A 26,299-nucleotide genomic window follows, 5' to 3' on the forward strand; every position below is an offset into this window, starting at 1 on the left:
AATAAATGATAATCAACGACAGTCGACTATTAAAGGGACGGTGAACTGCCCACAACATTACATGAGTTGACTGCACTGGTGAATAGATTGTGCGTCTCATTGACTCGAAGCAACCCCGTTTTTTTTCCTTGAGGTGGATTTCTATTTTATTTCTTCATTCAAAGTCGCGAAAATGATCTGTGGCACCTCTTGCGGCAAACCTTGAACGACTCGATGTACGAGACCTCATGACCTCTGTACGCAGTCAACGACGTTTTTTGTTAGATTTTAAATAATGTTGCTTTTATTATATTAAAAGATGCTGACCGCAGAGTACTGACCAGCAGGTCGTGGGATCGAATCCCGGCAGTGGCCGGCTGCATTTCCGATGGAGGTTGAAATGTTATTGGCCTATGTGCTCAGATTTAGGTGCACGTTAAATAACCCCAGGAGGTCCAAATTTCCGGAGCCCTCCACTACGCCGTATCTCACAATAAAAATAAGAATGTACATAAAATGTACATATAGGCCTGCGTTATTGTATGCATAAAAGTGACGCTGTCTTCGCGTGACGTAATAATCTCATGCTCGTCAGCGCGTCTTGAGCAAAATTTAAGCGTGCTCATGCAAGTGTGCACGCACTTTCTCGGTTGCATAGGTTTTGGAGCGACGTAGTCTTCCTACGTACACTTCGTCTCAGAAATGCGTGCACTGCTAGTCAGCTCGGCCGTTCAAGTGCGTAGTGAGCTTTCCTGACTTGGCTTGGCTCGTGTATCGAACGAGCAATGAAGCCTGGACAGACCATTTATGATAAGGCAGAGGCATCGTCGGGCGCCGGTGCACACAGAGCTAATACATGGAAGGTGCATAATGCCACATCAGCTCATTTTAAAACATTGTTATTAAAATATATGTAAGGTTAAAGTACAAGAAGTTAAGCATTGTTATAGGATCTCCGATGAAAGCATAACGACGACAGCGTCTACAAATCGCGAGAAAGGCTGGCGACAACGCTATCAATTCTCGGCGTTGCTGGAGGGACGGTGCATGTGTGTTTAGGGCCTTTCAGGCAGAAAAATACTGCTTTTAAAATGACTACGTGCTTTTGCTATTAACTACCTCAACTTCAAACACTACAAATAGTGAGCTTTTTGTCGTACCGTAAAAAATTGGGTCGAAAAAAATCTTTCTTCTATGGACACCCGACTTCTTTCATGAATCAGTCGGTCATGTAGGAAGTCATTACGCATTGTAGCGTATATATGTGCTCTCAATGTTCATGTGCTTACAATGCAGGTCACCCAAATGAAAGTTCACTTCTAGCACTGTATTAGTGCTCTGAACCTGTACTTTGTGGACAAGCAGGGCTCCATCTACACTCTGTACCGACTGGAGGTACGATACTCTACCATCTGTCGTATCATCCTTTGCAAGAAGTCCTCGACGGCTACGACGGCATTTCTGCAACTTTTACACACACCGCTGCTCTACAAATTGTGCGCCGGCAAGAACGCCCAAAGCCACTGTCACCGCAAGGGCGACTACATACCCAAGGTCAGTGTTAGGGATGAAGTGCACTTTTCCGGAGAGTACATTCGACAACGAAAGTTTGCAAACTACTCGAGCGCGTGGCCAATAGCCTCTTCGCGACATTTGGCTACGTAGGCGGCGCGACCGACAACAGCGCTACGCCGGAGACGTCTCCGGCTATTTTCCTTCGGGGAAAATAGTCGCATAACTTACCAGTCGTCATTCTAACAACATGACATGTACCCAACGGCACACTGTTGAGAGCCCTCCGCTTCGATTCAGCTGTCGCCTCACCGCGGTGTTCTAGTGGCTAAGGTTCTCGGCTTCTGACCCGCAGGTCGCGGGATCGAATCTCGGTGGTGGTGGCTGCGTTTACGATGGAGGCGGAAACGTTGTAGGTCCGTGTGGTCAGATTTGGGTGCTCGTTAAACAATGCCAGGTGGTCGTATATTTCAGAGCCCTCCACTATGGCATCTCTCATGATCATATGGTGGTTTTGGGACGTTAAACCCCACACGTAAATTGATTCAGCTGTCAAGAAGCATGGTGAAATCACGTAGGTCGCGAAACTCAAAACAAAAAGTGTCGAAAATGTATTGCCGGAGGCATCAACGCCCACCATCGATTGAAGTGCGACTATAGGTGAGGAGGGGCCACGTAACCAAAATTGAAAATTAATTAATTTTGGAATTGTGGTAGTCTTATATTTGTGAAAGTTAACTATAAATTTATTTTACAGCTTATATGAATGATACCTGTATAATTGATTGCATCAATTGTTGGCCGAGTGTCATACCAAAGGGGGCGTATCCGGGCAATATGCAATCAGATTGGTGCATTGCCGGGTCAGTGACGCATCGCCCAGTTTTGCATGGTGGTTTCGTGCGTGCCTTCCATAGATTATTTGCCTATGTGCCGTGAACTAGCGTGACACTTTTGCACGGAACTAGCTCATTGAATGTGTAGATAGCCGTTCTTGTGACTGTAGAATGCCATAGCGGGCACGCGGCAGGCATGCCTGTACCTTTGGTGACTGTGAATGCGACAAGCTAAGCAACGAGACGGTGTAATTTACGGTTGCCAAGGCGATAATCTCAAGGTTGCTGTCTAGATGCAGTGGTTTTCAATGATTGGGCAACGTGAATTTCGGACCTTTTATGCCATTGTGGTAGTGATCAGTTGTGTCCTAATTTCAATTGCGAAGTTTTCGGTGTATATTGCAAGTACACCATTTTGAAAAAAAAAACTTCCCTAATACTTTATATTAATCGTCTTTCTCTCTCGCACGCAATTAGTGAGCCATAGGCGCAATGAAGTCGCGTATTTATAACGACAAGGCAAGATATCAGCAATTAAAAAAATTTACTTTCGATTTCGTGCCTAGTAGGGCAAATGCACGACATTGCTAGCGCTTCCTGTTTTGACGTTTATTTTTTGTTAGCTGTTGGTGGTCCCCACTATACATAGATGGCGACGGTGGCAACGAGCTGATAACGACTGGATAGATGGGCTTCTATGGAAGCTACGCTGCCACTTTACATATACCTTGGTAGCAGTGCGACGGTCATGCCGCAGCTATGGGCTTCGCGTGAGAACAACGAACTGATAATGTTATGCGCGGTAGAACAAAATTGACACATCAGTGAACAAAATGAAGACCTTTTCAGCCGTTTCCCCACGGTCATTGGTAGATGGCGCAGACAAACAGTTTGGCATAGAGTTGGAGCATATGCAGTACTTGGCGTGTGCTCGCATGGTCTGGGAAGTTTGTGTTCGATTGTACATCGAAGTTACATAAAGCATTCGCTTTGATGCGCTTTCATATCTCTTTTGATAGAACGTCTTCCTAAAGTGAATTAGGGATGACACGATATTGCAATGCGATTTACAATGTGTGTAGAATGGTGTGAACGTTGTGCGATTGCTTGCAATAAGCGTGTTGATCCCGGCCGTGAGAACATGAAATGCAACCTTTCTATATCATGTACTTTTAGCAGTGCTGTTGTTTGTACTATATATATATATATATATATATATATATATATATATATATATATATATATATATATATATATATATATATATATATATATATATATATGTATATCAAGCTTTTAACGTTTCATTGCAATCTTGGTTTTAGCTACGCAGGTTGGTTGATGTGCGCATACGGCATGGATTACACGATGTGAGGCTATACTGGTCATGCTGACTAAATAATCGGCCAACCAGGAATGCATAGTAATATTATTTGACGTATGGTAAGCTGGAACTGCTAAGCGCACTATGCTAACGCCTTTGACAGTGTTAGAGTGTTAGATGACGGGTGAGACCACTGCTGGGGTCTCAGTCTGCCGTCATAAAGCGACATATATAAGTAAATCAATCAACTTTTATTTATCACTGATAGTAATGGGGGCAACAAAGAAAACCGAAATAGGGCGGCTTCCGGAATATCCAGCCCTGTAAAAGCAGCGAAATGAGTCCCAGTTCAAGGTGTATGATTGTAACTGAAATAAACCTTATCATACCTGAACGTACTTTGAAATATAGCGAATTATAAGATAGACGTGAAAGTATATGTTTTTGTCCATCATTGTACACTGTAACATACACTGATGGGACTGATAAAAACAAATTGCTGGACACTCTGTGTCTAAAGCAGTTGATTCCTAATGCGCTGTGCTTCCCTATTTTTTTCCATTTTAATTGGAAGATATTAAAGCAGCTTCGGCGTAGCGCTGCTGAGTCTGACGGCAGTGCCCAGCCATTTGTGTTTCTCTTTGGTTTCTCTTTTGCTTTCCTCCTCTCTCGTTTGTCCTTTTCAGTTTTTTCTCAATTCTATCATATTCCTTCCTCTCACTTTATCTATTTCTTTGTTTCTTGGTATTTCTATTTTGTTCATATTTTCTCTTTCTTTGTCTCTCTATTTCGCGTTTGCTGCCTCTTCTATTGTTATCCCTGGTCTTGCCTGCGTTACGCCAAGTGCATTTTTCTTTAAGCGCACTTCATCATCATCGTCAGCCTGACTACGTCCACTGCAGGACAAAGGCCTCTCCCATGTTCCACCAGTTAACCCGATCCTGTGCATGCTGCTGCCAATTTATATCCGCAAACTTCTTAATCTCATCTGCCCACCTATCCTTCTGCTCCTCCTAATCCACTTGCCTTCTCTAGGAATCCAGTTAGTTACCCTTAATGACCAGTGGTTATCCTGTCTACGCGCTACATGCCCGGCCCATGTCCATTTCTTCTTCTTGATTTCAGCTATGATATCCTTCACCCCCGTTTGTTTCCTAATCCACTCTGCTCTCTTCTTGTCTCTTAAGGTTACACCTACCATTTTTCTTTCCATTGCTCGCTGCATCGTCCTCAATTTAAGCTGAACCCTCTTCGTAAGTCTCCAGGTTTCTGCCCCGTATCTAAGTACCGGCAAGATACAGCTGTTATATACCTTCCTCTTGAGGGATAATGGCAATCTACCTGTCATAATTTGAGAGAGCTTGCCAAATGTGCTCCACCCAATTCTGATTCTTCTAGTTACTTCACTCTCGTGGTTAGGCTCCGCGGCTATTACCTGCCCTAAGTAGACATAGACATAGTCTTTTACAACTTGAAGTGCACTATTACCTATCTCGAAGCAGCAGCTTTGCCCCTTCGTATGCTCTCCAAAGCTTTTCTGACTTCTTCTATCATTACTGGTGGGGTGTCATTTGGGTTACTGCTAGTTCTTACAGTATTAAAGTCGTGGTTGTCCCGGCTACTGTACAGATCTTTGTAGAACTCCTCCGCTATTTAAACTATCCTATTCATATTGGTAGTTAATTTGCCTTCTTTGTCCCTTAGTGCATACATCCAATTTTTGCCTATCCCAAGTTTCCTCTTCACTGCTCTGACGCTTCCTCCGTTTTCCAGAGCGTGTTCAATTCTCTCCATGTTATACCTTCTTACATCAGATACCTTACGCCTATTAATCAACTTGAAAGCTCTGCCAGTTCTATTTTGTCTGTTGTACTTGAAACCTTCATAATTTGACGCTTCCTAATGAGATTCTTCGTTTCCAGGGAAAGGTTGCCAGTGTCCTGTGTAACTACCGTGCCTCCAACTTCCACTGCACACTCCGTAATGGTACTCGTCAGATTATCATTCATTGTATCTACGCTAGGGTTGGTTTCCTCACTAATAGCCGAGTACCTGTTCTGCAGCGACACTCTGAATTCCTGTACTTTCCCTCTCAGTGCTAGCTCATTGATTGGCTTCTTGCGTATCAGTTTCTGTCGTTCTTTCTTCAAGTCTAGGCAAATTCGAGACCGTACCATTCTATGGTCACTGCATCGTACTTTGCCAACCACTTCCACATCCTGCACGATTCCTGGGTGTACACTCATTATAAAGTCTATTTCGTTCTTATTTTCGCCATTAGGGCTCCTCCATGTCCACTTGCAAATTTCTCGTTTTCGGTAGAAGGTATTCAAAATCCGTAAATTATTGCGTTCTGCGAACTCTATTAGTAGCTCTCCTCTGGCGTTTTTAGTACCGATGCCATAATCTTCTACTGCCTGGTCTCCAGCCTGCTTCTTCCCTACCTTTGCATTAAAGTTTCCCATAAGTATAGTATACTGTGTTTTTACCTTACTCATTGCCGATTCCACGTCTTCCTAGAAGCTTTCAACTGAAGCATCATCATGGCTGGATGTAGGCGCGTAAGCCTGTACTACCTTCATCTTGTATCTTTTATTCAGTTTAATTACAATACCTACCACCCTTTCATTAATGCTATAGTATTCCTCTATGTTGCCAGCTATGTTTCTGTGAATTAGGAGCCCCACTCCCAGTTCTCTTCTGTCTGCCAAGCCCCTGTAGCAAAAGACGTGCCTATTTTGTAGCACCGTATAGGCCTCATCTGTCCTCCTAACCTGACTCAGTTCTATTATAGCTCATTTAACGCCCTCTAGCTCCACGAATAGTACAGCTAGACTTCCCTCACTAGATAAGGTTCTAGCGTTAAACGTTGCCAAGTTCAGGTTCCAATGGCGGCCTGTCTGGAACCAGAGCTACTTAGCACCCTCTGCTGCGTTGCAGATCTGGCCGCCGCCGTGGTCAGTTGGTTCACAGCTGCTGGGGACTGAGGGCCATGGGTTATTTGACGTCTGTATGTGGGAGATAGTGGCCAGATACTGCACCACGGTGGCTAATCCTTCTCTGGTGAGGGAGTGCGTTCCCGGTGGTGTTTTTACCGGTGAGGCCGCACTCCAGGCATCTTAATGCAGTTCTATCACCACGCGGATTTTTTTTATCCGGTTGGGAACTGCGCGGCACCGGGATTTGAACCACGGACCTTTTGCATGCGAGGCGGATGCTCTAACCACTACGCCATTTCTGCTCTTGCTCTTGTAATTTGTGTAGCGTCATAAAATTCCTGAAACGGCACGCAATACACGAGGTGAACGGGAGGCACGGGCTATTATTGGACCATGAGACGACGACAGCCTTGCACCCGCTTACGTCACCGCACGCTGGCCGAGGGCTTGCGTCAGCGGCATAGTGGATAATCCTCCCCCCTCGTAGGCGCTGCACTGAGCTCCCCTACAGGGCCGCAGAAATTAGGTGCCTTCTTCCTCTTCTAACCACTATCACCATTCACCCGCTAGAGTAACTGAATATGGTGCCGTAGGGACCATATTGAGTTACGCTACCTCCCTCGTAAACAGCGCGCCACTTCGTGACAGCTTGCTGCTGCTCCGTCGCGGCCGTTGTGCGGGCGGCGCCGCGCATCGCACGAAAGAGTCGGACGAAGACGCCAGCGTCAGGAGTGTTCGAGCGCTATTGGTTCCTTTCTGTAGGTGACGTGCACGCCTCTGGGAGAAGTGCAGGTGATTCATGCACGCGCCCGCGATGGAATGTGCGGAGTTTTTCCGGTTCTTCCATCCTACGGAAGCATGCACAACCTGTTGCCACACTATTTCTCTGCCCTTTCTTTCTGCCTTTCGGCGTCCCTCTTTCCCTCTCTCTGTAATAGCTGAGCTGAACCGTGCTACACACAAAAGTTGCAGAAGAGTGACTGTGTTAAAGACGATAGTCTTTCTTGGGGACCTTTGACGCGAAAATTCTGGTCGGTCTATCTGTTCACTTGTCTGTTTGTCCACCCTTAACGGTATCCTAAACGGCACAAAAGTGACTAAACGATACTCCAAACGGCGGACCCCATCCGCAGCGCCCACCAATATTGATCAAGGTTCAGCGTTCATTCTTGTGCAATTGTCAGTTAAAAAGCTATTATTGCGCATATCTGAGGCACCATAACGACACGTCAATATTATGTAGCTGTTTTTTTTACTAAAAAAGGCATACGTAAGTAACTTTAAGGATCGTAGCCTTCATAACACTGCGCTGGCCATGCAACGCTTGCTCGAAACAGCAAGTGTTTCCAACGCTTTGCTAAGAAGACACGGTGGTGGCACCTACCCGTCGCCTTGCGTTCTACACCTTATCACCTCAGAGACGGGCGCACACGGCGCGCGCCCCGTTTTCCAGGATAAGTGCCAGATAGCGCTCATGTCTCACGTGTGTCGTGACTTGATGCGCACATTCGCCTCTTCTCACGCCCGAGGCACTTAAACGCAGCGCCTCCAGAATACAATTCACCAATTTTCTTGCGCAGAACATCAAACAAATGTTTTGTTCACCCTCTTCCTAAGCAAGACTATCGTGTTTCGACGACATTTGCTGATTAACATGCAAATATGGGGTCATTTTTTTTGCTGGTCGAACCCTTTCGCCCGCGTGACAAATTTGTTGACATCACCAAAACGTCACGCCGCATCTTTTTTTTCTAACCATTCGCAGTCCGTTTGAAGTTGCGACAAGCCGGGGCCAGGTTAAAAAACTGTAGAAAAAAATGCGTTATAGGTATTCTGTGGTATCGTGGCTGAAAAGATGGCAAAAAGTGTCTAAGGAAAGCCTTGGATAAGAACATGCCTTACTCTTGAGAAGTGGAACAAACGAAAGTCGGCAAAAAGCACGTTCCGCGTCAGATCCGTCATCATCGAGGTTTTCGTGTGCTGATATCTGCAAATCGTTTCGCGTCTGTCTTCCATGCACACAAACATGTGGAGATCACTCCGCAGCCAAAGCGGATTGCGATTCTTGCTTTGTGAGCTCTCATTGCTGTGAGATAGCCGGCCAGTGCCGTGACGCCCCCTGTTGATACTTATTGCCAACTTTTGCCCTTACCAAACGACTGCATCCACTGCTTCCAAGTCACACGGAGAACCGCGAAGCGCACTTAGTATGTGACAAATAGGAGCGCTATGCCAAGCGGTGGCAGCATACTGCAACACAAGACAGCATGTGACAGCTGGGCCCTCCAAGATCACTTGTAATATTTAAGTGCACTATAAATGTGGCATCTCCAAGGAGGAGTTTATTCGCAATGCTTCTGGTTGTTGATTCTTAATGGGCGCATCCCGTATCCCATTTTTTTCAGGCTGGTTGTCACTCAAAGCTTGGTTTGCACTGCACTGTCTGCGCCTTGCGTTGTTGTCTCGTCCTCCGAACTATACTTCACAAGTCTCTCGCTTGATAGCAATGCCCTTCTTGCACAGTTCGACCTGTCCGACACCACCCCGTGGGACCGGGCTGTCGAATTTGGCGAAGGCCCGTTCAAGTGCGGCTCCAACGTGCTGGGGAAGAGCCGCGTCCTACGGCTGGCTCTCGAAGGACCCTGCCACTGGGAGCCTTTGCGCAACCTGATAGAGCGCACCTGCAGGAGCGCGCAGGTCTTCTACGCGGCCGTCCGGGAGCTGGCACGCTCTCGACTTGAAGGCGGTGCTCAGGCCCAGCGTATCTGGATGGTCGGTTGGTATCCGGTTGGTCTGGATGGTCGGCCCTTCAAGTTGGACCCGTTCGGCCGACCATCCAGACCAACCGGCGCGTGTTGCACGTGGCGGGCTTTATCACGGCCTGGATTTGCTGTCCACGCTGTCGTCGGTTTGCCCGCTTCTTCATGCCCCGCCGGTATCAGCAGCAGGACAGTGCCGATCTGTACGACATACAAGAAGGGATTAGCGCTCTGCATGCTTCGGGTGCCGCCGTGTCCATATATGTATATATATATATATATATATATATATATATATATATATATATATATATATATATATATATATATATATATATATATATATATATATATATATATATATATATATATATATATATTTATTTATTTTTAAAGCTTATATGCAAAATAAAAACGTCTGTTGGCGCACAAGGTTATAAGTATGAAAGCAGATGCGCTTCTGTTTCATGAATATTTCTTCACTTTCGTGATGCTAAGGTAAATCTGTTATTGACGTTGCATAAGGTCAGCGCTGATTTTTTGCGATTCGTGTGTTCGTTGACGTTGTGATCGTGGCTCAAAGTTTCCACGTCTTGAGCCGAAAGGCCATTTGAATTCATTCCTTATTACGTACCGTCCCCACAAACTCCACCAAGTGGAGGTTACGATGATTGTTTTGCCGAAAGAATGGCTGGCAACGGACAATAAAATGCGGAGTAGGCAGTAAGTTTGATGCCAGTTTCGGGGGAAGCAGCTGAAGCTTTTCAACAGCTTCCACCTTGTTAGAGTTATACGACAGCGCGCAGACATTGGTTGTAGTGAGTACGGTGAGACTGAGTGCTTCAGCTGATACGGTCATATCATCTTTGCTGTTCTAAAGGCCCGAGCGCTGCCTAGATTTGAAACGACATTGCTGAGCGCTGCAAGAGTTGGCTCGCTCATGCCTCAATTATACCCCAAGTAAGGTCAAAAATCGAACACGTTTCCCATAACCTCGGAATCCATGGTCACCGACCTCACGAGTGCGGCACAATTGTGGATACAGACCACGCCTTTCCGAAGGTCCGTGGCCATTTCAGTTGTCCGCGAACGTCGTTTTCACTCATTTGCGTCGTACATTTGCGGTCCTTTGTGTACCGTCCTAATTAACCGAGTAAAGTTTACAGATACCCTCTCAATATAATATTGAATAAAATAGATGTTCTTGGAACCAAAGAAGCATCCTCTCAATATTGAATATCGTAGATGTTCATAGGACCAGAGAAGCATTCGCTGTTCCAAATTAGCAGGGAAGGAAATAACTAGCCTTGCAAGACAAATAAAAACATTGTCGAAAAATTGCATTTCGTGCCCCCCCCCCCCCCAGGAAAGCACGTTACTAACGGGTCTCTGGCTGTCTTGCGGCAACTCGGTGCCTAGCTTCGTGTACAGACACGAGTAAGTGCGTTGTGCTTTCCACTAGCTGGTCTTGCTGGTCGAATGAGGACGCATCAGGGACACTCGCGTGCTAATGTGGTTGATGTGGTGAAGCGCTAGGCATAGTGCGACGCGAAAGAAAGCGAGACATGCCAACCAGCCCTCCTTATCACTCTTTTGGAGCAGTTGGTACCGTGTCAACAATACTACCGTGCATTTAAGATTCCCTGCGGAGGCAACTAGGTCTGAAATACTAATGCGCCGTGAATGAAAATGCATACATGCTTTAAACTGCATCTTTACGACACTGCGAGAGCAGGAAGCGCAGACCCATCTCGCGTTCGCGCCGCTAATGCAAATATCTGTAGCGCCGCAACCATCCTGATTCTGTTTCCGTAGACGGAGAAGCCTGTCGTTCGATTCCGCGATAGGTAATACGTGGTGCTTTACGAGCCAAAGCCACGAAATGTTTGAGGCTCGCTGTGGTGGAGGCTTCCTGAAATTTGAACCATCTGTTATTCTTTTCTCTGACATCGCACAGTACACGCGTTTTTGGCACGCAGCAGCTGCCTAAATGTTATCGCTCGGACAGGATCCCATCTGCAATCGCCTTAGTGGCAGCAGCTGAGCACAGCAATCACTTCACCAACGGAATGGAACAGGGTTCAATGATCGAATACTTCTTCCACGTTCTTTCCAAAGTCATTCTTTGCCATCTTTTGGAACGCTATGTTACTATCACAACGGTCACCGGTGATATGCTTGCAGGTGACGTCATTGTGACGAAGAACCCTTGTATGCATCCCGGTGACCTTCGCTGTGAACGTGCCCCAGCTGCACCACGTGCGTGACTGCATTGTGTTTCCGGTCAAGGGAGACAGACCGCATCCAGAAGAGATGGCGGGTAAGCACGCCTTGCCTTTCCATATGCACGCTTCTCTGCATCGCGCTTTCACCCAGGTATTGTCAAATACAACAAACGACCAGCTCCAGACAGCTTACTGTGTGGCAGTGTTTTGTAAAGGCTGGGTCACCAGCCATCTGGCTCACAGTCTCAGCCTGGGGACACAATATGCGCACCCATTAGTCAATTGAGGAGGGAATGCCGCCGACTCCTAAAGCTGTATCGGATTGTAGTGGTGGCAGCTGTCGAAACACAACCTGCACGTGACAATACACATTTACTAAGTGAAAGCCTTGCTTCTCTCGAATTACCGGTGTGAGTCCGCGCTCTCACATAATCGTCATACGTGGACAGGGCGTTACGTATAGACTTTTGAGGACGTTAAGCTGCATTTTCTTAATGCGAATGTCCGACGACGAGCGTAATGTGGTTGTAGATTCAGCCTCTTGCACGAACGGGATAGTCAAATTGCTGAGGAAGTCGGGATGATGAACAATACTCGTTAGGATATTGGCTTCAAGTTTGCAGGTACTTGCAACGGGTGTGGGCTTGCTAACGCATTGTAGTCACCAAAAATATCGATTTTCTCCGCTTGTGAATGAGGCTTGGTGACGCATCCGTTAGGAAGCCCTCTCTACCTACGAGTACGAATAAATACCCGTTTTTGCGCGCATGGTGTGTTGAATACCTTTCTGTGAGCCGCGTTTGCCTACTGAGTAGCTGTCTCTTCGAGGCATGTCCACCTCGGATTCAATGGCGATACTGTTTCTTCGTTAAAAACATTATTATTTGTTTTTCACTTGACCATCGTGCGCAGAGCAGGTACATCAGTCTGCGTGGGAAGGAAACCAACTGTTGTTGTAAGTAGCGCCTGTGTGTCTACGCCTATTGCTATGGTCCGTGTCTTTTGTGTGCTCAACCCGTCCAAGTATGACCAAACCACAAGCCCGGATCCCTACCCTGGTCTGTGTTGAGCCCGACGCTAGAAAGAATGACATTACGTTCTCGCTACGTCTGTCGAAAAAGGAAAGTTGATATTTAACGTAGTGAGCCCAAGTAGGTAAACAGCATTTGAGATACTTTACGTGGGTGAGACGGTATGCAAATATGATTTTATTACCTGATGAGTGAAGGAAGATACAGCCGGGGCGTGTCTTTCTGGATGCTATGTTCTTGGATGGTCCAAAAGAGTAATAATACTGATTCTCCGAAATGGCGTACACGTAGTTGTGACGCCTAAAAAAGCCTCACTAACCAGTGGGTTTGCATTTGTCCGTATTGTAGCACATATTCAATGAACACAGAACGTACATTCGTAAGTTTATAATACCCTTCCAATACATGGGTATCAGCTCTGAAGGTTTCACCAGTTTCAACTGAATAGCGCAATAAAGAAGCATTTTTCTTAGAAACCTTTAAAATGTGAACTCCTTTATCAGGGCAAAAATGGCATGCTCGTGATTATTGCTGTGCAAAAATATTTGTAAAACGTTTTAGTACCTATCAGTAACGCAACACATCATGTCAGTGAACATTCACAGGAAATTAGGCAGCCACTGCCAATATTATGATCGTCATTAAAGGCCATGTTGTGCGTTAGCTGCTTCTGTATACGAGACATTAATTACATGGGGCAAATTACCTCGCGTGCTTTCATTTTAACAGGAACGTGTTTTATTCCGGGGTCCACCGTGCCTGCACTGACGTACATACGTCAGGGAAGTGACGTTGAAAAATATACCAAGCGACTGCAAATAAAAAAAACAAGTAGGCAAGCAACTTCCACATGGAATCGAACTAGCAACCTCTCGTTCCTCAGAGCGTGGCGCGGACCACACGCGGAGAGCCTACATTGCCTGCAATGCAAGCCATTAATGTACACCATATACTGTTTGGCTGTAGTGTCTAAAAGATACTTGCACGATAGTTTTACAGTCGTCAGAACTTCCAAAATAAATGCGTTTTCGATATCAGTGGTGGGATGGCTTGACGGCCTCGCGCTGGGCGCACTCTGTTGTCGCATCCACGAAGTGCCGTCTCTTCAACGCGCGCGCTTATCAGACTCGTAATTCAGGAGAGGACAAAATCACTTCGCACGCTGCCATGGCAGCGTTTACAAAAGGAACGCGCTGCTGACCAATGACCCAGGAAGAATCGTGGCAGTTATTGCCGCCTGCTTTGTGTGCGCTCGTGTCTTGCGTCTTTCTGTTTGTACAGCGTGGCTTAAGTGTCGAGATGTTACAGAAGTTAGACCGCGCTCCTCCTGTGTGTGCTAATTTCGTGCGCACTTTCTGCTCGAGGTGTGCCCTGCAAGTTTCGAGTTGCTTGTTGCCGTTCCTAACGAGATTATATATATATATATATATATATATAGATATATATATATATATATATATATATATATATATATATATATATATATATATATATATATATATATATATAGAGAGAGAGAGAGAGAGAGAGAGAGAGAGAGAGAGAGATTTGCGTCGTTTTTTTTTCAACTGTCTCCAAGCATCGTGCACCTTTATTCTGAACATTTATCTTACGTTCAAAAGGAGCAGCTTAAAGTCGCACGTGTTCGAGCGACGTACAATGCTCAACTCGGCTGTCTATAACGACGGAGCGTCGCGCGCGGAACAGCACGAGCGACATCTGCAGTCGCAAATACGCCACGTCTAAGCATGCACGACGCCAATGATGTGCCTGCCCTGAAATTTCTACCCTTTTTTTTTCTCCGCGACCGCGATGGCTGCTTTGGCCGTCGAATCACTGTCAACATTACAAAATCGAAATAAAACAAAAAAGCAATATTCTCGCTTCCTGATATCATATCGCAGCGACAACGGTTTTACTTCGTCTTTCTTTCTTGTTTTTTGTTCGCGAAATCGCTCAGAGTGCTATCGATGGCTAAAGCGGTTGTTGCATCCGCGGCGATAAACAGCGATCAGTATTGCGAGGCAGGTACATCACTGGCGCCGCGCATGCTCAGATGTGGCGTATTTGCGACTGCAAATGTCATCCCTGCTGTTTCTTGCACGACGCTGCGTCGTTATAGACAGCCGAGTTGAGCACTGTGCATCGCGATATATAAGAAGCTGAAAAGCGCCAGCAGAATACGTTGTCGTTGCGTCGCTGCCGATGAGCCGTTCCATCCGAGCTGAGTGCTTGAATAAACTTTTTGCGGACTATACAGCACTAGTTACCTGGAAAGTCACTTAGAAAGGAGTAGGTTCGTGTGTAGCTCGTAAGTAAACTTAACCGCAGTGCTTCATCGAGCTTCCTACGTTTTGCTGCTTCATTTAATGAAGGAAGACTGCATGTTACCATATCATGCCAGTCATTCAGCGTAGTTTACTTGAGAACTTGCTTGACACAAAGTGGTCAATGCACTTATTTCCTGCTATCCTGCAAAACCCAGTGCGAAGTTGAATGTATCGTGCTCGGCTAAGTTGCCTAATATACGTAGAAATAATACCGCTTATAAAGCTTACCAGTAAGGCACCAAATCCTTTTTTTTTTCAGTTTTCAACAAAGCACCTCTGTATTATCTGATGCAGGCTCTGACCTCGATGGCGACGAGGACTCTGTGCTGTGGTATGCTGATCTCATCTTCAAGACAAACTGCAGCCCGATGCACTACTACAGTGATCCACCCCGTGAGCAGAAAACACCGATTCAGGCGAGTGGCTTTCTTTTCATTTAGAGTTCACATCGACATTTCTTTCAGTTGCACGAGATGCAATAAATCGTTCACTCTGGTCCAACAGGAACCAATAAAAAATTAGCAGTGGATGTGTCTATACGTCCGGGAAGGTGATGGCTTTACAGCTCATCGTATGTCCCCTGCTAACACGCTGCAGGAGACATACAGAGCACGATATCGAGCTTTATATGCTCTGCATCTTGTAGGGAGGACAGAAAATAATCTAAAGACAAATACCTTTTTGTTTGCGTTCCTAGGACCTCGTATAAAAGGTCGCACGTGTTAAGCACTTTTCTTGCTTCTAAATCACTCTTGCAGAGTGACGAGAAATAGGCTTTTTTTTTCTCGTTTTCACTACTCATTTTTACTGGCACTGTTTTCTTCTCGTCACAAATTTCATCATAAAACACGTGTAAATTACGCATTAAGTCTATAGAGATTTCTCGCTTGTCAGCTAAACGCTTTTATCTCCGCTTGTGCAGTAGAAAACACACAAAAAAGAAAATCAGATTATAGCGCGCGATATACATGTGAGACAAAGCTGACTTGGTGGGTGACCGCAACGCAAAGCCAGGTAGGAGACAATTCACTACTGGTACCCTCGCCCAATCGAGGCCTCATTTCTCATTCACGTAACTTGAATATTCTATGGCATCATGAATTGTGCTGAAATAAAAAAAGAATTGTTGGCGTTTAGTGTTCCAAAAATCCTCATATGATTATGAGAGACGCCGTAGTCGAGAGCTCTGGAAGTTTTGAGCACCCGCGGTTCTTTTTAACCTGGACCTAAATCTAAGCAGAAGGGTCTCAAAAGATTTTCGCCTCCATCTAAAATGCAGCCGTCATGGCCGGGATTCAGTTTCCGCGATCGGCGGATCAGTGCTAAAAAAGGGAGGGGGAGCAAACGCGAAAACATGTGACGCACTTGTTCTTCGTAGCGTCATAAGTAGTCGAGAATGATTTCACTGCGGAAAGTTGTGACACTCGTTACCCGAACATTTTTCTAAAATGATGCGTGAACTGTGATTGGTCTAGAGCATGCTCGACGAAAAAAAAGATTGTCCTACAGGTGCAGGACATGATTGACTTGTTCTGCCAGTACATCAAGGGGGACAAGATCGGCCTCATAGCGAATGCGCACCTCGTGTGGGCGGACTTGCTGGACGCCGGCATCAATTCGCGCCGCTGCCGCAATCAGGCGCGCAAGTACTCGGTCAACCTGGACTTCGCGAAGTGCGGCGACTTGAAAGGGTTGCAAAACTCCGAGAAGCCACCCATGTACCCGGACTTCATGGAGAAGCAGGGCGCCAAGAACACGTACTGCTCGCGAAAGGTCCTGGGCGAGCTGTACAGGAACTGCACGAAGGTAAGCACCTCACGCCTGAAGTCTCACCGTTCTCACACCACAAGAAAAAGTAGGTCGCCTTAAGGGTCTTTCACTAAACAAAGCTCAAAGGCGCTCATATATGGGTGGCATAAGACTAGTGAACGATTGGGTCGTTCTTTTAGTCATGTCATATGGGAGTGCCCTTAAGGTGACATTTTAACGCGTCTCATTGCACGTGTTTTCCACCGCTGTCAACATCGATGGTGGATATTATGAGGAACTGATACTGGTTAATTACAAATGTGCTTACTCTTTAGGTGTGAGTACTGATTAACTAGAAATGTACCCCGAAATTATTGGGCAGTTTGCTTCAGTAGTATATCTGGTCACTGACTGTCGATTTCACGAAAATCAAATAATGTTGCAGCTTGATCTGAACGCGCGTGATAAGGTAGCCTTACCATGGTTGCTGGATGAAAAAGTGCACTGTAAATGGCCATGACATTACACTGTCTTGATTGATTGGTGGGGTTTACGTCCCAAAACCACATTAGACTTCCTTAAAGGGACGCCAAAAGACTTTCAAGTTGACGTTTATTGTTGAAATAGCGGCCCAGAAACCTCGTAGGGTTACTTTTGTGCCAAGGAAGTGCTAATTTTGAAATAAGTCGTTTTTTAGAGGTCCGCAACGGGTTAGCGCACTTCAAATAACCCGCCTACAGCGAATCGTTTCACGTCACAGCGGTCATGTACAACGTTTCCCGGCAGAACGAAAGTAATGGGAAACACAGCAGCTGCAATGAACATTGAAAGATTGCCTGTCACGGGCTCCGAATTGGCAGACTTGCATAGTTAAATAGGGCCACGCTAGATGACATGACCTGTCCAGTTTAACCAAGCGAAAACTGAACTTTTCAGCAACTCGCGCCGTTCTCTATAGTATAACGTCCGGCGGTTCTTTTTTCGATGAATCAGAGGTAAAAAAGCAACATTTTATTACATCTCGACGCACCGAAGGTTCCTGATTTCATGCAGCTAGTTTGATTACTAGTGGATTACTAGGTGGTACCTATCACGTAATCTAGATCATTTCGCGAATGTCCTACGCGTAGCGCACGAATTCTCGTGCATTTGCCTTAACATCTTGATAAATAGGGCGCTTCTGTTGATATTTTTTGTCGTTTTAGACGTTCTCATACATTCACATTTCACTTTGACGTAAATTGGTATTCGACTTTAGATTTTCTTTATTCTACCCGCTCATTAAAGGAAGCGGACATCCGAGAATACACCCATTGCTCCCATTTCCTTACGTCACAGTTCACTAGTGTGAACGCAGACAACTGAGAACTACTTAAAAGTATAAATAATTTGCGGTTTGTCTAACCAGGTTGAGCTGAGCACCGAGTACCTGGACGTTGTAGAGAACACGTTACCTGATCCGCGGTTGCTGCTGGAAGGACGAGGAGCTTTCTTGAAAGAAGCCAGGACTTCCTACCGAAAGTGATACTCAGAAAATGTCTGCGTAGCGTTTCGCTGCGGTGATAGTGCCGCCGTTTATATGCCTATGAAAAAAAAACGCGCCATGGTTATTGCGAAAAATACATAATACGTACTAGTGCACTCCCTATTTTTCTTGGTCTCGAATGAGTGGGAACACTGGGTTGCTTGCCGGATATTTCACGACGGAAACGAAAAAAAAATAATTGAAAGCAAGAAATTTTAACGTGAACTGCTTCGGTGCCCGAATTACCAACGCTCTTTTTTCGTAAATGACCTTTCACGCTGATTTGACTCTCCGATTATTACACGCAAAATAGGAATTATCGGAGTTTGAACCATAATTCACGAGGACACCTTCGCTTATGGACAATTTATTTTGCTGATTGCAGGTTTTTGCAAGCAGGTCTTGTTGTCCCTGGTTCACCGGTGTAAAACGAAGTCGAATCGCCAACGCGTTTTTCAAAAGCCCATTTTCAGGCGTATTGGTGAACAATCTTCTGCGTACCAGTATTAGTCATAGAAATCCAAAGTCCATACTGATACCCAGTGTGGACTCACTATTCTGAACTGAGCCCACCTCATACGTGTGCTTGCCTACTTATCTATGTAAAACAAACAACGGCTAATCACAAAACAATGCCAATGTACTTGAAACTACAGCACAGTTCGTCTGCAGCTGATTATCGAAGGTGCATAGAAGGACGACCACCTTTCTCTTTATTTACCGCCTGTTTTGGGTGATATGAACAAATATATATGATTACTGCGCACCACCCAATTTTCTCTCGTGTCTCACATTGTTTAATTTTCTGTCGCCCTTAAGCTTCCTCTTGTGGCGTCTTTGCTGTCCTGGAACAGTACGGTGTATTCGAAGGTATATCACGTGCGGTGGCAGTGTTGTCGGCAGCGCCTCCATGCATGCAGGTACGCGATGAAGATTCGGGCGCTGCTGAAGTCGTACCGCATCGACAGCGAGAGCGAAGCCCTCTCCGGTGCGGTGTCCAAGTTCAGCATGTTCGTGCAAGAGAAGAGCGACCCCACGGACGTGTGTATGGTTCTCGAGAGCCAAGTGGAACACGTGATTCGCAAGACGCGCGAGGAATTCTTCTCCCACACTGTCAGCCAACTGCGGGAGAACTTGAAGGCCTCGGCGTGGTACCAGGTTTGCCCCTTTAATCAATATATTCGTAATGATGATAAGAGCTGGTATTGTTGTACTTCTGCCGACTCACGTTGTGCCCTGTGGCCATAATTGTATAAACGAGAATGACGTATCCACGTAAGCGCATTAACTATATAGATTGAGATTTGTATCGCAGAAAATTTCGTGTCGTCGCGGGCGATAAATCTATCACACATAGTTTCTAAAATGGACGCTTACGAGGTGCTGATGTGGATTTTTTCACTTGTTTATTGTTTAATGAAACGCGAAGCCCCCAAGAGCGTAGAAACTGTGCGGATAAACTAAGGTTCATTGCAAAAAAAGCATGTATTGCAAAACGGGTATCGGTTCCTACTGTACCCCACAATCACTGAATCATGTACCGTATCCTGAGCGTCTGGTCACGTAAGAAAGACTTGGCAATAGGCTAGTGGGTAAATTCAGATAAACTTTTCTTGCGGAAACCAACCAAAGAAAATGAACACAATGAAAAAAGATGAACAATAATAAAACGCTTCTTCGCAGTGTTCAGTTCCCTTCCTAAGCTTGCACAAGACAAATAGCCTTAGCAGATGACACAAGATTGTAGTTTGCTAAGAGAAAGAGATTGTGAGAAAGAACACACTAACAAATCTCGTTTCATGAAACGCTCAACTGGTTTAATTTAAAGATTCTGTTGAGCTGCGGCTTGTCTTACATCGGCCAGACTGGCCGGTGTAATAATGACTGACTAGCGTAGCCCACGCTGTCTATTGAAGGATGGAGCCGGATCTTATCACTTCGAGGCATGCAGGGATAAACCACTGCTAGGCAACGCAAGCATTTTGTGGAAGAACAAAGACAAGGTGGCACGGGAACTGGCTGAGGCTATACGTACAGAAAGCTCGTGATCTTGGTGTCAGCGTTCTATCTGTAACTCTTTATCAAAATGAGTATGGTTTTTTGAGCGATGTGTTTTGATCAAGCGATGGTTTTCAGAGATGGTTATTTTGCTTTCTGTGGTGTTGTGTGTACGCTTGAGGAATCTCAAGCTAAGCTTTCAGAAGAATAAAATTTGGTCGTGAGTGTGCGCTTTTGCGTGTGTTACGTGCCTGCCTTGTTCCTGCCTAAACGTTGATTAACATGTGAGGTATAAACCCCCCAAGACCACCATATAGTTACGCTATCTAAACGTTTGCACCATCTGTTCAAGTTCAGTTATGTACTATTCCCTCAGTTTCATAATTGTCAGAGCTTCCCCTGTATACAGAAGACATTTAGAACGGGACCAATTCGGCTGCGAAAACTATGGTCACTGCACTAACAAAGGGGCCATAAGTACAAATTTTTTCATATGATGTATTGTGGCGTACCCCTTCACAAACGCGATGACGATGCTTTAGCGAGTTTAGTCATGCCACTCGTAAATTAACTTTCTATAAGCACGTGAGCAGCTCGGTAGTTGTGAAACACTGGCACAGTCATGACTCTCGTGCCTCGAATTCACAAGCTGCTTTGTGTGTCAACGTCCTCATTTCGGCGCGCGTTTTTTTGGCTGCGCTTGCAATCGAGATATTTCAGCTTTGTTTAGCTTAGCCTTGAAATGGAAATATTTGAAGCTGCTGAAATTTTCAGTGAAGATGAAGATTCCGCTGCATGACGTCACATAGACAATGAAAAAATTGCAGTTGCTGGCGGGCCTAGTAGGCCCTGTAACTTTTTTCCGAAATCTAAAAAAAGTTTAGCGACTATTTTATGGCCCCTTTAAACGTCTTCTTACTGTTCACTGCCTTTATTGTGCCTATTTTGTAATATTTGCGGAATAGATTTCGCAAATGTGGTTCTAAGCACAGTGGTTTCACTAGGTTAAGGCTGGGTGCTCATACTGAACTTGAAGTCTAACCAGTCCTCATGGTGAAACTAGGTACAGCCAGTGTTTGCAGGTTTGGGCTGAACTCGAGGTTTGCCTGCTGAGCTCAAATTTTTGAGCACAGGTCAGTGCTTGCATAGTTATATAGAGAAAACAGCGATTTCTTCCTCCATAGACCAGAGAAGAGAAAGCTTTCAATTTCTTTTCAGTGAAGTAAATAAACTCATTGTTTAGTAATTGAAAGAACCAGTGTAAATACTTCAGAGTTTTTTTTTCGAGAATTCGCATTCTTTTACAAAAAGAAAACCACTTTTGATAGGATGGTTTTGCGAAGACCTAATTCTTTTTTGTCATTTTCGTTTATTGAAGCACATTAGCGTTTATTCTGGGCATTCAATTTGAAAGTAAGAAAATGTGTTGTGGGCTTTGTGCGGTATGGGGTGTTTTGCGATTCAAGGCATGAATGCCGTCGTACTATTTTTATAGGGTCACAAAAATGTGTATTGGGTAGTCAAACAAATGAGATGTGGATATAAAATAAGCTATGGCTGACCGTAGCCGTGACTATCAGCTATGTGATTGTGAAATATCTTTAGTTGCTCAAATTGGGCTTGCGATCCGAAATAATGCTAACATATATACCGGTACTTTATGAAAAAAATTTGACAGATTCCCCGTTCTGTGGGAATCTGTAATATGCGAAGCACGAATGAGGACGGTTGACATGTCAATTTTAAATGAGCCCAAATTCACAAGGCCGACGTAAATTATGTCTTAAATGACTTCCATGTCAGGATTGTCATGTTTAGATATGTCATTTTCCTTCGTCGTCTATTCACGTCACGTGAACACAAATTTAGTATCGCGTGAGGTAATATGTGCAGCTAGCGAAACGGCCGTAAACACGCTGTGAGCGTAGCATCTGTTCTTGTTTTACATCACACATATGTGATAATTATCATGTCATGTAATTTACCTTCGTCGTAGATTCACGTCATGTGATACCAAATTTGGTATATGTGGGGCTAGCGAAATGGCCGCAAGCGTACTATGAGAATAGCATGTAGTCATGTTTTGAATGCACGCATATCAAGGTTACTATGTTTGAATGTGTCATTTACCTTCGTAGTCTATTCACGCAATACAAACTTGGTATATGTTGAACTAGCGAAACGTCTGTGAGTGCACCATAAGCATGGCGTGTAGTCATGACAAGTCATAACTTGAAAATCATGGCATGCATATCATGATTTCCACGTTAGGTCCTTAACTTATGTTCGCCATGCAGCCACGCAATACAATACCACTTTTGCAAAATGTCATAGGAGCAGCAAGAACATGAAATGTAAATCATGACATTCATGACATACATGTCATGATATTCATGTTATGACTAGCCAGTTATTCTATTCATTCAGTCATGTTACGCCATATCATTCTTGGTGTTGATACCATTATCGAAACGGCCAGGAGAGCTAAAAGTTGTAGGTGGCTAGATAGATAGATAGATAGATAGATAGATAGATAGATAGATAGATAGCTAGATAGATAGATAGATAGATAGATAGATAGATAGATAGATAGATAGATAGATATGTAGCGCCATCATCATCATTTCTCAATCACCGCGCCGCGCCTCTCGCGCAGCTGATGCTAGCTCGAGCTGCGCGAGGAAAAACGAGCTTCTGGCCTGGCGGTTTGGACGCTGGTAGTCGACGTGGCTCCGCTTCAGGCCTGCAATAAAGTGGCGAGATCGGCACGGCCCCATCGGCCGCCTTCGACGTCATCTCACGTCTCCTCTTCTCTCGCCGCTACATTGGTGACCCGGAGAACACGCTCTTCGCCGAACGGCCCGCGTCCATGTTCCCGCAACTCTGCCCGCCAGTGCCACCGTTCCAATCGACCTACCCCAAGGTATGGTTCATGCAGCTCGATGCCGTTCTGGCGTTGAATGGCGTCACAGACCAGCCGCTAATGCACGCCATTCTTCAAGACGCCCTTCCGGTAAAGTTGCGTCATCTCTCTGGCACTTCAACCTCCAGCCAGCAGCCTTACGATGACCTCTGCTCGGCGGTGCTTGCCAGACATGGCCTCACCTACCACCCGCTGCCGTTCACCCGCGACTTACAGGTTTCGTCTGCGTCGCAGCGGGCGGTACCCTCCGGCCCGAAAGTCTCATCTGACCACAACCTGGCTTCCCCGACGGCGTCTCCCTCCACCGGCTCGTCTCGGCCGACCTCCATGGCTCACGGCACGGCTGACACGTCAGGTTCCACGACGGCAACTTCGCCGAACGCCCTGGTGGCTACCACGACAATGGGCATTGTCACGCCCGCTATTCACCTCCCGGTTGCGGAGCCTTCACCCTCCCCGATGTCCGAAGGCGACTGTCGACCAGCCTCAGTGTTCTGCACGTCCTGCCGGCAACGACCACCATCGTCCTCGCAGTTTCCCGCAGCTGAGGTTGAGGCCGCCAGCCATCAACCACGGGCAGGCTTTCAAGACGCTGCGACTGTGACTGACGCACTTGAGGACGACGTGCCCGGTCCGCTTCGGACGGGGCTCACCGGGCATGCAGCGCCTGCGGTGGGGCAGTCTGGGGGGTGTTGGCTGGAGGCGGCCATCAATTGTGCAGACCTGCACGCCGGCCCTCGTGCGCGGACTGCCGGAGGTCATTGCACGAGCACAGGTGTCCCGTCCAGTGCTCCGGGCGAGCCCACGCTGGCTGGGTTCCACCACCGCCATTCCCCGGAGCCTTTGCCTCCGGACGGCAACGGCCAGACGTGTGTCCACAATGCCAGCTCGTGTGTCACAAACGCGACGGCGCTCATGCCTCATGCGTGTCTGCCGCCCGTTGCCCTACGTCAGCGACGACGGCGTGCTTGGCGTCACACATTGAGGCCACTTTTGAGCCGCCCTGCTACGCAGCCACGAGTTGCAGTCACGGCCCTGAAGACGGCGCAGGCGCCTACTCGGCCCGTCCGACGCGGTGTCCCACCACTGGTCGTGTGCCCGACTGCCCACCGCGCACTTGGTGGTATTGTTGGGACACGTTCCTGCGGGCGTCGGCACGTCTGTCTATGCCGGCACGTCAGACGCCGCTCGACATTGAGGTCTGTGTTGCGTCGAACCCAACGTCAGGGCCCGCACTGCCAGCCCTCTGCCGACGTTGGCAGCATGACCTCGCGACACACGGACCACTCTCGGCCTGTCCGGCCAAGTCACCGTGAGACCCGCTTGTCGGCTACCACCGCGACCCGGCACTTCCTCCTTCGTCCGCTGCGCCATTCCCAGTGTCGCCCGCCAGAGACCCGCTGCTTACCGATGGCCCATCAACGTTGACAACCTGGACTTTCCAAATGAACACTTTATGGATTGTCGTTCATGTATATAGCTTTTGTCACTATCTTTCTTTTTTTTCATATGCCTTCAAATCGCGCAAAGCGCTAGGGGGGGAGCCCTGTAGCGCCATCATCATCATTTCTCAATCACCGCGCCGCGCCTCTCGCGCAGCTGATGCTAGCTCGAGCTGCGCGAGGAAGAACGAGCTTCTGGCCTGGCGGTTTGGACGCTGGTAGTCGACGTGGCTCCGCTTCAGGCCTGCAATAAAGTGGCGAGATCGGCACGGCCCCATCGGCCACCTTCGACGTCATCTCACGTCTCCTCTTCTCTCGCCGCTATAGATAGATAGATAGATAGATAGATAGATAGATAGATAGATAGATAGATAGATAGATAGATAGATAGATAGATAGATAGATAGATAGATAGATAGATAGATAGATAGATAGATAGATAGATAGATAGATAGATAGATAGATATGCTCAAAGTCACCAAAGTTCGCTGAAAAATTCTTCGCATTCGAAAAAAAACGAAGCATGCGTATTAGGTGATTACTGTTGACAATTGAAGTGTTCATGCATGCATTATGGTGGGAAGCCCGTGCTATTGGCAAGGGATGAAAAAATGTCCTTTAATGGAAATTGTTGCTCCATAGAAAATTTCGACAAATGTCTGCAGTAATTATACTAGTGGGAACGCTGCTGGATTGAGCGACATTATTCTTTCTTGGAGGATCTCTTCAGTCCTCCGCTTTCTCTGTACTTTTCTTGTTTAGTAGTACGGGCAATTCGGCGACACCTGGAGGTAATAAAAGGCACTGTGCAGGTCACGTACGAGCTGCAGGCGTCAGAGGGAGGCATTCAGAGTTTTCCGTGGGTCGTGCCTGACGTGATAATGTGCATTCTGGCGGATGCTAGCCAGTCATCATGCGACACCGTGGTCCCTTCTCGCAACAGCTTCACGCAACGGCTGGGCGCCCTTCTGCTTGATAGGACGCCGGCTGACGGCGATGGACCGAGTTTAGCGGACCCGAAAGACGAGGCTCGACTCCTCAACAACCTGCTGAAGATGATGTACGACTGGATAGACTGCAATCGGGAGTTCCTCTTCGTGAAAGAGCCCCAGGAGGTCGTCATCTACAGGAACATCATACGGGAGGCCTGCGTCAAGGTATGGAACCACAAACCAGATTAGAATCGTGACACACATGCATGCATCTACCACATGGGTCGAACGCATGGTCGGTCGTACCGCTAGAATCTCAAGAGCTCCCAAATTAGTAAGTGCACAGATGTCTTGAGATTAGCCGTGATAAGGTGCAACAGAACAATTATCTCGAGTTGGCCATGGTGCCACTGGAGCAGTGATAGATATGGCAACTTCTATTTGGGCTACTGTGTTTCAATAAACTGTTATCACATGGAGCTGACTGTGTAAGTGCAGAGTCAAGTTAAACAAAGCCCTTATTTTGTGCTTCGTTGCGGCTTTGCTGTTATGCGTAACTACTATCATGGTCCCTCAATACTTTTTACCGGTCATGAAACTCCCGCGAAAGTTTCATATAGGGACAAAAGTGGCCACCAGAGGCGCCACCGTAACAGGAGGGCATTGATCTGCCGCACTGGGTAAGGCAGGTGCGCGTTCGCAGAAGCGTTTGCCGTCAAATACACTTCTGCAGATATTTTCCTTCTCCGTGTTCTCGCTGACAAATCATAGCAGTGATTAATATTGTCAATATTG

General features: G+C 46.4%; 2 protein-coding genes across 2 annotated transcripts; both read left to right on the top strand.

Moving 5' to 3' along the window:
* Window positions 1–681: 681 nt before the first annotated feature.
* Window positions 682–10,654, top strand: LOC142768360 (uncharacterized). The gene is made up of 4 exons (XM_075870329.1): window positions 682–714; window positions 1,303–1,533; window positions 9,114–9,593; window positions 10,595–10,654. The coding sequence occupies exons 1-4, from the start codon at window positions 682–684 to the stop codon at window positions 10,652–10,654; spliced, it is 804 nt and encodes a 267-aa protein (XP_075726444.1).
* A 5,955-nt stretch (window positions 10,655–16,609) lies between these two features.
* Window positions 16,610–25,983, top strand: LOC142768727 (uncharacterized). The gene is made up of 3 exons (XM_075870735.1): window positions 16,610–16,741; window positions 19,130–19,367; window positions 25,385–25,983. The coding sequence occupies exons 2-3, from the start codon at window positions 19,137–19,139 to the stop codon at window positions 25,751–25,753; spliced, it is 600 nt and encodes a 199-aa protein (XP_075726850.1). The 5' UTR covers window positions 16,610–16,741; window positions 19,130–19,136; the 3' UTR covers window positions 25,754–25,983.
* Window positions 25,984–26,299: the final 316 nt, after the last annotated feature.

The sequence above is a fragment of the Rhipicephalus microplus genome, chromosome 8, assembly GCF_043290135.1.
Source record: "Rhipicephalus microplus isolate Deutch F79 chromosome 8, USDA_Rmic, whole genome shotgun sequence".
NCBI classification, from domain to species: Eukaryota; Metazoa; Arthropoda; class Arachnida; order Ixodida; family Ixodidae; genus Rhipicephalus; species Rhipicephalus microplus.

Excerpts from the sequence above, each read along its gene's own strand:
- LOC142768360 (XM_075870329.1), top strand. The coding sequence starts at position 682 with ATGCGTGCACTGCTAGTCAGCTCGGCCGTTCAA. Across the intron at positions 715-1,302 it reads TAGTCAGCTCGGCCGTTCAA|CACTGTATTAGTGCTCTGAA; the intron begins GTGCGTAGTGAG and ends GTTCACTTCTAG. Across the intron at positions 1,534-9,113 it reads AGGGCGACTACATACCCAAG|TTCGACCTGTCCGACACCAC; the intron begins GTCAGTGTTAGG and ends CTTCTTGCACAG.
- LOC142768727 (XM_075870735.1), top strand. The coding sequence starts at position 19,137 with ATGAAGATTCGGGCGCTGCTGAAGTCGTACCGCATCGACAGCGAGAGC. Across the intron at positions 19,368-25,384 it reads AGGCCTCGGCGTGGTACCAG|GTCACGTACGAGCTGCAGGC; the intron begins GTTTGCCCCTTT and ends GGCACTGTGCAG.